The sequence below is a fragment of the Eleginops maclovinus genome, chromosome 19 (genome assembly GCF_036324505.1).
Source record: "Eleginops maclovinus isolate JMC-PN-2008 ecotype Puerto Natales chromosome 19, JC_Emac_rtc_rv5, whole genome shotgun sequence".
Lineage (NCBI taxonomy): Eukaryota > Metazoa > Chordata > Actinopteri > Perciformes > Eleginopidae > Eleginops > Eleginops maclovinus.
This window is the reverse complement of record NC_086367.1, coordinates 12464727-12475963: the sequence shown is the minus strand read 5'-3', so window position 1 is coordinate 12475963 and position 11237 is coordinate 12464727. Positions and strand designations below refer to the sequence as shown.

The window sequence follows — 11237 nt, the reverse complement described above, 5'->3', positions numbered from 1 at the left end:
AAAAGTAAATGCTGCCTCCTGAGCAGAGGCTGAACTAATAACCCATATTTATTTTTTATTACAGCATATGTTTAAAAAAAATATATAGTTACACTATTTTTAGTTAACATACTTTTTAACCGAGTTTTATCATGTTTGTCCCTCATTATATGGGGATATGGTAATAAATGATGAGGCATCAGCAACAAAGTGTGGTTGCCATTAGAGAAGTGAGAGTTGGAAATTATTGGTCGAATAAACACACATAGAAAACGACAGTACTCCATAATTATAATAAAAAATCTGAATCCTTTTCATAAATGATTGTTTTTTTCTTTACTGGTTGCGGTGTTCATTTATAATTGTATGTTCGGACATTTTCCAATTACCTATTTTAATCGTTGCTTGTTATGGAATAGTTCTGTAATTCAAATAAACCAAAATGCTTACTTAAAGTGGGTTTACATTTTGTTCATTCCATATTTTCCCTCCCTGCAGTATACACGCAGACACCACACATATGCACGCACACACAGATCGTCTCTTGATGAAAGAGTAAGCTCACAGGACCTTTATTCATGTCTTTTCAGCGGTGAGGTCACACCATCTATTGGAGCCAGTAAAGGATCCACAATCACCGTGTTGAGATCAATGGAAGGGAGCAAGTGTGGAGCTCTCAGCAACCGAGAGTCATTTCCAGTATGGCTAATCTTTGATTATTACTACCATGTACTTGGGAAGTCTCTTCTCTCTTTGTGATGCCGGCGATTTAACCGTTAGCATCTTTAGGTGTTCAAAAAGTTAGAAATCTATTAAAATCACAGCAGAGAGTCTGGTGCAAGGGGGGGCTCACAAATTGCATACAATACAACAGATCACAGTTTCGAAGGCTAGCACAGATAAAAAAAACACATATGTACCATTTATATAAGACACACACTGATTGTCTCTTAGAAACTACATAATGATTCTTATAAACACTTTTTTTCTTAAATAAAGTAGTGCATCCATGTCCACACATCATCCGTGTCCCTGCCAGCAGCTCGGCAAAGTTGTGTAAAGGAGCTCACTTCACCAGGAGAATGAACTGGGGTTTGTTCTTGGATAATCATTAGTTCCGTGGGTTACTTTTACTTCAGAGTCCACTCTGTGTTGCCCTCAACAGGTGTTTTTACGCATAGAGGCACACACTGACGGATATGGATGAGCAGCTACAACCTGTGAATGATCGGGAGAAAAATCTCTTTGCCAGTGCTAAAATAAATTAAACATCTCCTCTAGGAGGACCAAAGACCGTCATGCCAAAAACCCGAGCCCCCTGAGAGCCCTTCCCGGCCGAGCCCGGCTGACACTTTAACATGTCCGATGTGTTTTACTGAGGGAGGGCAGCGCCGTGTCTGGTGTGATCGTCACTGTTTGTGCACTTTTTTGACAGCTGATTGCTCTGTTCACAGGACCTGGAATTTCCACGAGGAAGTTTGATCCTTATAATCCAAGCAATCGGCATTGAAGTTCAGCTTCCACGACGCCGCCTGGTCCTTATAATCCAAGCAGTCTGGTGTGGAGTTGAAGCCCAGGCCGGTTGTCCCGTAGCCCTGGGTGGAGAGGGACGCCGGGGACTGGTTCAGATGGCTTGTGACCGCGTTTGTGCTCATCGGACTGAGGGTTGAGCCAGGGCCTGACAACTGGTGGTGCATGGGAGTGAGGTAAGAGCCACAGTCCATGCCGCTGAAGTAGGACGTTGAGCCGGCGTAACTCTGGCTGTAGCCGGAGGCCTGGGTGTAGGTCATGGGGTAAGACCTCTGCATGCAGGAGGAGGAGGTAGACAGGGGGTCTGCAAGTGGAGAGATGGACGCCGGGCTCCAGATGGACGCTGGGGCGGTGCTGGTGGATATGGCGGGGACAGTGGTGGTGCTGGTGGGTGGCGTGAACTGCCCGCTGGCGCCGCTCTCTGAGCTCACTTCTCTGGTTGGGGAACTTTTCTTTTTGGCAGGTCGCACCTTGTTCTGGCCCCCATTCTGCTGCTGCTGCTGCTGCTGGCGACACTTTGCCCGTCGGTTCTTAAACCATACCTGGAAAAGTCACATAATGACATGTTATTGCCGAGATATTGATTATAATGTAAACATATATCAAACCCTATGTTTTTAGCACATACACTTACATCAAATGAATGTGTTCCCCCCATGGGAAACAAATACTGTTATTATGTACTGTCAAATCTAGATGCTTCTAGAATTTATCAAACCGATTTAATTGTATCGGTGGACTGAAAGGAATCTACCATTACGTGAAATTATCTCACCCCACTGGCAAAAGTTTTCCACTTGATTTAAGGAACACACAATGCTAAGCTTCTGACATTATGTCAGTCACCCGTTAGGGCAAGTGTTTATTGCAGTGCATTTATAAAATAGATGTATCACCTTTAAGTGAGATGTAGGTGTAGTCTACATAAATTATATTTGTTTACATTGTATTATAACCATTGTTGGTTAATCTTTTAAATGTGTTACGAATTTGTTGTTTCATAAGTAACGGCCACGTGTTTGTTTTATACCCAACATGTTTAACCATATCGATCAATTTTGAAATATGGCTAATGCTCTGGTTAACTCACCTGTACTCGGGACTCTGGTAGATTAATTTTCAGCGCCACCTCTTCGCGCATGAATATATCCGGGTACCGAGTTTTGGCAAACAACGCCTCCAAAACGTCGAGTTGTGCGCGCGTAAAAGTTGTCCTCTCTCGCCTCTGCTTCCGTGGCGTAGCTGCAATCAAAATCAAAATGTTAATCATAACATGACACTTATGAAGAAAAAAAATGAAAAACGACTAAGTTAAAATGAACCAAAGGCAAATCTGTGATAACACAGAATGTGTTGTTGTTGTTATTAGCGTAAATACGCACAATCCCGTGAGACCAAGACGCTGGAAAACTGTAACATTAAACCTACTTTAATATAATGTGCAAATTTGATGCAGTTTAGGCAAAAGTGGCTAGAAGTAGTTTCGGAAGGCACATCTACATATAACGAATCACATGAGAGGAGCCTTCCTTTCCTTTTAAGTTAAATACGTTTGCACAAGAAGTAGGCTCTGTTAACATTGTCTGCCATCTATGTTTGTTTTCTCTAGAAATAAAAAAAACCAACAACTTTTCTGCATTTCCAACAATTTATAGATAATTTTAGAATTAAAAGTCTGGAAGTGTGTCCTTATTACACTGTAACATTTCCAGTCCAATGCCATTTTCTCTCTCGCCCCGAGCCATTTATGTTCTTTGATTAGGCTACTCTGCTCCTTATTTATTCTTCAAAAAGTGCAAACCCACCTGGATAGCCAACTGATGGATGCAAGAGGTCCATTCCGGAAGTTGTTAAACTGAGGCCATTGACTGTGTAAGGTGGTTGCTTTAGATACGACATCATGCTAATGTTTGTCTGAGGGCTGAAGTTGGAGAAAATCTTGAAAATGGATGGAGCTCTCGATATGTACTTGGTGTTCTCCTTTGTTTGCCGTGTGGTCCGAGTTACACCGGGGACCTGTGTGACATGAGAATAAGACACCGATTAGGATGTACCTTGTTAAGAGATATTAGGTATGTTGTTGCAAAAAAAGCCCTCTCTCCACATCCCCAGCTGTCGTATGCTCATCAACTCCCCACACCCCCCCAAAAAGGAACTCGCATGTACTGTAACTGCAAGTTACTTTAAAAATCAATTAAAGACACTGGCTCTTTTTTTGGACGATTAAACATATATGTTATATTTTATTTTATTTTTGTTTTGTTTCATTCGGTGTATTTAGCGGCTTTTAAAATCTGTTTGCACTCTTTTTCATGTACACTTTTATTAAAAATGTTGACTGGAAATCAGTGGGAAGTTATGTTACAGAATACTAGAAACCTATTTTATCTAACTACAAACAATCAATAATTATTATCAATCATCAATAAAATGACCATCATTTTAGGTAATCTTTCTGTTGTGAAATATCCTGAATTTGACATGTGTTTTTTTCACAAGCTTAGTTAGAATTTTTCAAGCAATTTAGATGTACCTTTTATTTTATTTTGCACGAGATTATTTGATGAAGTAAATCCAGTTAAAAAGGCGTTCTCCTATATAATACGTAACATTATTTTTTGGTTGATTGGTGAATAGTGATTGCTGTCACTTCACTGACCCTCACCGTTATCCCCTCTGCGCGTCTTGATTAGTTCATTTTTTTTCTCACAACATCCAACGGTTTTAACCCCCTCATCCCAATCTGTCACATTTAAAACACACCCGTCTACCAGTTGCACACACCCGCTCAATAATAATCATTATGTCCAATAATTAATTATGATAAATGTTTCTGTTGATGAATTAACGAGATAATCCGATTGGCATAAGTGAATTTACAATTTGGTATACCAATAAAGCCCCAAGTGCTGCTAAAATAATGTTTGTTTAATTACAATCATAACATTTTATTAGAATGACGTAAATACTCATCAGCCCTTTACATGATATATGTTTACTATGATTATTTAAATCTTATAAATGTTATTGTTGATTTAAATTAAATGTAACAGAGCACAACTTGCAATTTGGCTGCATACAAACAATCTGTTAGCAGATTGCGGTAAACACGTTTGAAATATATGAGATGTGACATGTTGGTTTTTGTTCTCCAATGACTCGTCTCTGGAGGCAGAGGAGAGCCAGCACATAGAAAAGGCCCCGAAACATTTTGTTCGATAGCAGCAGGCCTAAGTGTTTTATTTTTAGTGCAGATTTCTGTCTCACCCCTTCCTCAATTATTCATTGACGTGTGTTTCGTGTGAAAATATATGTTGAAGACAACTGTGCAGATGAAATATTTAAGGGTTTATATTTTAGTTGAAACTTCGCCCACTAAGTGCGGACTGTGTTCTCTGTAGCAGCTTTGGCTTCAGTCAGTGAGTGTGTGACAATTGTAAAATATAAACTCCAGGTATCACACCATTAAAAAAAACAAAAACGGAAAGTAGTATTAAAATAGTGTAAATATAGCATTTCATCGGTCCTTGATTTGATTAGCAGATAAAGATCAATTAAAGACACTGGCTCTTTTATTATATGAATACAGCCCCAAAGTGTAACTTCATCAATTTGCTGCTAAAATGATCGGATTTTCTGTGTTCTCTATTTTAATCATTCATGTTGATTTATGTTCATATAAAGATGTTGTGGAGCAGTCCCACTCGCTGTCTCTGTGCTCTGCTCAATTAAAAAAGGCTGACTTTAAGAGGGTTTAGCCTACATCTGCCTACAGCCTCTGGCGTTTCTTTGAACGTCTTCGTGGATTTTATTTTATTTTACCACAAGTCTTTTAAAGAAAAAGAAAACAACCCCACATATTTGTTACATTAATACGCCTTTTAAATGTGGCTTCTTCTTATTCATTTTACATCACTCCTATTGCTATTCCCTATTGCGATATAGGCTAATGTTTATAATGATATGTGATAACTATAACTAATGATAATAAAATACAACAATACTAGAGATAATTTGGCAATAATTGTACAATATAAATAGAAAATAAAACTTACCCTGGTATCGACGACTGTAAAGTTCTTTGTCTACTTCGTTTCCTCCAGGAGAAATAGTAAAACTCAGTGCAGAGAAATGGCGTCCTGGCGCATAAAACAACCAAAACCAAGCAAAAGCAGGAGCAGTCGTCTTGTTCAGGAAAACAGTGCGGATAAAAGTTGAGCGTTGAGCGGCTGCATCAGGTTTTTGAGCGGTGCGACAGCTGTGCAGTGATGAGGAGGCTGCATGTACGCCTTTAGGATGTGTTGGTGTGTTGTGAGTGAAGTGGTTGAGTTGGATTTTGTACAAACTGCCAGCCAATGAGAGCCGCAGGAGTGAGCTGAGTTCTGTCTCCGTCTCTCACACCGGTGGGGAGGAAGAGGATTTTTTTCCTTTTTTCTTCTCTCTGGGAACAAATGTCTCCAGCTACTTTTTTTTTTGACGCACAGTCCTCAGCCAATGGAAGAGAGAGGGCGACTGACAACATCGCCATCCCACCGCAGAGAGGGTACATTAATAATAAATAAACCGTATGCCGGTGGATGTCGACAAGTGGACTTTAAACCGAGAAAAAGTCACTTTTGTCACCTTTTTAGTACATTTAAAATAACAGCAGTGGATGCATTGAACTGAGGGGAGTTATATGAAGACTGACTGGGTGATATATGCACCAATAAAGAGTTCCTGAAAACATTATGTATCCGATGCATAGTAGGCTGGTGTGAATAGCCTACATATATTTGTATGATGCATATTTCAGATGGTTTAAACATTAAAACAGTACAAAACAATCAAATAATATAAAAGCATCTTAACATTAGTTTTCAAACAAAACACATGTAATCATTTTAGAGTCCTCATAGTTATAGCTTTGTTGAATAACAGATGTGTTAAAAATAAATATGGGACAGAAATACAGGAAAAAATCTCCTGGACTGAAACAGTCTCTCCTGTGAAGGCTGCACCGTCCTGTCACATTCCAGCGCGTCGCAAAAAAAGGGGATTTAGAGCGACTTATTTTCTTAAAACTGTCCTCCCATCTGCAGAGGCAGCCAGTCTGCTCCCATCAGCCTGATACGGGCCTGCACCGAAATTCACCGAAACTATTTACAGGGAGTCCCCACCATGACACGAGACACCGAACATCGAGCACCTGGCACCGGAGCTGCAGTGTGCATACACCCAGAGATGAGGAGAAATGTGAGGGTAAAAAAAAGTCCGGTTCTACTGATGGAGACTTTTAATTATTTTACCTGACAAGCGTTCTGCAGAAAGATGTGGAAGAAGAAAACTGGGAAAGTAGGTATGTTTTATTATAAATTTGATTAATACTAAAATGCATTTTTTAAAAAGTTTTGTATTGTTAACAATAATGCTTTTTTATTTATTTACAATAATGTATCATATTTCATATCTACTAGAGTATTTACAAGCTGCAAAGGAAAAAAAGGCTTCCTCATGTCACTTGAATTTTTAACCTGCGTGCCCATTTCAAAATAATATGCCGAAGGTTTTTGTCACGGGTTGGTAAATGTATCATCTTAAGAGGCTTTGCGGAACACCTACGCACACACACACACAACCCCTCTCTCTCTCTCTCTTTCTCTCTCTCTCGCGCGCGCGCACACACACACACACACACACACACACACACACACACACACACACACACACACACACACACACACACACACACACACACACACACCGCTTGCACGGACACACCCGCTCACTTCAGACAGATTTGAATATTGATTTAGATTTATAAACACAGGCAGACCGTGGGTTTTATGAATCGTCATTTTGCTGCCTCTCTGTGGCTCATGTGGAAGGCCAGAGTCAAAGGTGCAGTGACAGCTGCTGTGAGCACTGGTTTCCAGTCAGAGCTGCAGCTTTACACAACATGCTATAACATATCTATCAACTTCACAAACTCGATGACATCTCTTTTGACAGATTTCGATCAGAGGAAGCCGCCCAAAGGATCATAATCCAGGATTTCTTTAAACAAGTAAACTGCAGAGGAAAAGTTTTGCTGTGAGTCTGCCTGCCTGGAGGCGAGGGACTGCAACACATCCAGGTATCCAGTTTGTTTATTTGCGTTTTTTTTTAAATATATAGATGTTTTTATATTTTTACTGCCGAATAATACACATGCATTTTGTCATCTTATAGCAGGAATTAATTGAATAAAACCACACAAGCCAATATGTTTATGTTACAATGCATGCCATAGAAGATCAAGTGTTATGTTTTTTGAATTATCTTTGGTCACAGTTGAGCCTTCCGACATGTGTATGCCACACACTCCACCAGACCACAGTCAAAAAGCCTCCTGTTTAGCGCGGGATGTAAAGCTTAAATTAATAATTTACAGAATTATTTTTTTTTTTACTTTCACGCCTTAACACGTTGGGCCCATTGGGCGATCTGGAATGCTGCAAAGGAATAATTAGCCTGGAGCTAAAAACTGGCTGCTATTCTTTTTAAAAAATGAACAAAATTGAAATTCCTCATATTCCAGCAGCTGCATGGTAATGTGCCTAACGCGAGACTTTCAAACTGCTGCGTGGAAAATCATGACGTGTGATGCAGTTATCTGCTGGATCTCACCGTTTAAATTGCTAAATAATTTATTTAAGTGTAAAGCCAGGCCCTCCGCAGGGACTTTGTATCTTAAAAGGACGTTTAAAGGGAGAAGGAGTTAAACGCCTCTGGCGAGCAGCGCTCCCACTGACTCCCGGCTAATTGACGACGACGGCTTTTATCTCCGCCTCTGCTACTCAACCTGAGGGTGAGGAGGATTTCACCAGGCCTCCTCCAACCTGTGATTTCTACCAGTTAATGCGAAGCCTATTCATCTTTACCAATGCATTTACAGGCGTGGATGTGTGACCCTTGCTTAATAGCCTGATAGAAAAATCTTACTTCAAGATTGAATAATTCTGGGCATTCAGCACTTCTCTCACTGATCTGTTCCTTATAGGCACACAAGTAGAACATCAACACAATATAGATAAATGCATGTATGTTTTTTAATTTAAATGGAACAAATAGAAACACAGCAGCCTGAGGTTTTAAATGTTTGCTATTTGCAAAAATAAATCACAGATGTTGATTGTGAGTTGTGTGAATTTAGAACCGCATATTTACCACATAAATATACATCTGCTCAGCTTTCCTCTCCTCTGCGTTTATCCCTCCTTGTTTGATATTCGCATGGCTGCATGTGAGGAATGTGTTGGTGGAATTCATTCTGAGCTTAAAAATAGGGCCAAGAAAAAGGAATAAAATAAAGAAAGCCGTTTCATATAGAAATGATGATAATCTTTGATGTCAAGTTTTTAATTATGCAATTGGAATTTGTTTTTGTTATTAATCACAATGTTATTTTCAATAACATAACTATTTAAAAACATATCCATGAGGGTCTGTTCACCGTCAAAACGGTTTGAACTAATCAGATTTTACAATTTTACATATTTCACTCATTATTTTGAAAGAAAAAATGGACATATATATTATATATATATATATAGCTATATATATAAATCTAGCCATATGTTTATGGGTAGCAGTTGATAAAACCAATGAGGATATGATCCTTATTTAAACTGGGCTATAGAAGATAATTATTGTGGAAAGATATGCAGTGTGTGTGTGTGTCTTGTGTGTGTGTGGGGAAAGAGAGAGAGAGGAGCTGAAGTAGGATAATCACAAGCTGTATTTTAATTAGCCTGGCAGGTTTGATAGATATGTTGCCACTGCCGCTGCTGCCTTGTAAAAAAAGGTGCACTGCGTAGCAAGGTGTCTAAACGGAGGGCTTTCCCCACACAGCTCTCTTATCACAAAGGAGCTAAACCTTTGTGTAATGTAACATGTAACTGACCCTTAAGGTCATCAAAACACATCCAGTCTCCTCCCCAGGGATTAAAGAGGGAGACACACCATTCAGTGTCAGTTTGGGGAGAGTTTACTGACACGGAGACACACAGACAGATTCACCATGCACCAACCTCCATCTGGGATTTTATCACATAAATCACAATTTTACAAATGTTGCTCTGGTTCAAAGCTCTTCTTAAAATGATTATCAAAAAACCCTATTGAATGAGTCTGTTCTAGTTTTTTTGTGCTCTGTGCCGTAATAAAAAGGTGTCCTCATTATGAAGTATTGGGTTTATTATACTTACACATTGTCTTCGTAAATTCAAACGTGGTTTGCACGATAATGCCGGGGCTGTTTGTGTATTTGTTTGCCAAGTTTGCACTCTCCATTAATATGACATGCCTTTTAATTAGTGCCATAATTGTTTGTGTTGTGTTTGTGCAGGAGTTCGCCAACAAACAAACGGAAGCAATTAAACACACTCGCCTTCAGATCATCAATGAGGAGGCAAAGTCAAGGCTGGTGGAAAAACCAACAAGGGCAATTGTAAGACAGAAGAAGACTCTGCTGCCTCAAGGTTAAACTGTGTTAAGAGCCCAACACCACACATCTAGAGGATTCTTGCTTCTTCTACACACACACATAGTTTATTTTTATTTTTACATTAAACATTCTTATTTTACAACCTTGACATTTCCATTTAAATTGATGTTATATTTTGGTGTCTTTTATATGTTTTCACCCTTTCTTCTCTGCCACCACACTGTCCTGTAAGTAATCAAAAAATAAAATAAAGACTATCATGGTCAAACCATAACCCTGCGGTCTTCCCCTCTCCTCTTTGCACCTCTTTTAGAGTAGTCTCTCCTCTGTGTGCTGAGGTGTCTGCGTGGCGTGGTAAAACCTGCCCTGCAGACCGGACCTCTCAAGTCTTCAAAGGAGTAGGAACTCAATGCGGGGGATTTGTTCAGGCTTATTTGGTAACCTAGGATTTGAATTGGATTCTGGGAGGCATTCATAACACATTTGAAAATGTTACATTGTGTGATTTTGTGTGTAATCCCCATAATAATTTTAGAAATGGTCACAGCACTTGCACAACTGTGACTATTCATGATTTATCAAATGGTTTTCTTGTCTTGCCTCTCGGGGGTGAGGTGTGTGTTGCCGGCATATAACGGCACGATCTTGGCCGCTGGTTATGAGAGCTGGTGATGATAAAATTCCTACGTTTTACTCTTTCTCTCAAACTGCTTTTTTATTTTATATGACCTGAATATGTGATAGGGTCAGCCACTGTGCCTCCAGAGGGATTCTTGCAGACCCCCTAACAGCACTGGAGCATTACAACCTCTAGTGGATTATACCTCCCTGGTAGGAGGGTTAGTGCACACACTCACGCACACATGCACACTCACACACTCACACGCACTTTGAGGATACAGTTTATTAAACTCTGTATATTTGATCAAAGCTACAGTCATAGATTATTAAATCTGTCCTCTTTTCTCCATCATACCTTGTAACCTGCTTCATACTTTGCATTAATGCAGTTAAAAACTAAAACGTGCCTCTGTATTGTTTTGTACTTGTATAAAGTATTAAATAATATGCAAGGCTAATGAGTCCAATTGTTAAAAGAAAACTTTCTTATATAAATACATAAATAAATATAATTCGTTTTTTATTCTTAATTCTTAAAATGCTTTCTCCTCTCACTGAAGACAATCCAGGTTCTATCTTAATTTACAAGTTTTAACGGCTAGATAAAATATGTGTCCTTGGTTGTGCACTGGCTGTTTCA

At 39.4% G+C, this 11237-nt stretch overlaps 1 protein-coding gene and 1 long non-coding RNA gene across 2 annotated transcripts; one reads left to right on the top strand and one right to left on the bottom strand.

Moving 5' to 3' along the window:
* Positions 1-355: 355 nt before the first annotated feature.
* On the bottom strand, positions 356-5802 carry otx2b (orthodenticle homeobox 2b). The gene is made up of 4 exons (XM_063909204.1): positions 5565-5802; positions 3315-3525; positions 2600-2751; positions 356-2051 (listed from the first exon to the last, which is right to left on the bottom strand). The coding sequence occupies exons 2-4, from the start codon at positions 3409-3411 to the stop codon at positions 1428-1430; spliced, it is 873 nt and encodes a 290-aa protein (XP_063765274.1). The 5' UTR covers positions 3412-3525; positions 5565-5802; the 3' UTR covers positions 356-1427.
* Positions 5803-6604: 802 nt separating this feature from the next.
* On the top strand, positions 6605-10248 carry LOC134881020 (uncharacterized). Its single transcript, XR_010167987.1, has 3 exons — positions 6605-6843; positions 7501-7624; positions 9878-10248. It is a non-coding gene; the product is annotated as an uncharacterized LOC134881020 (long non-coding RNA).
* Positions 10249-11237: the final 989 nt, after the last annotated feature.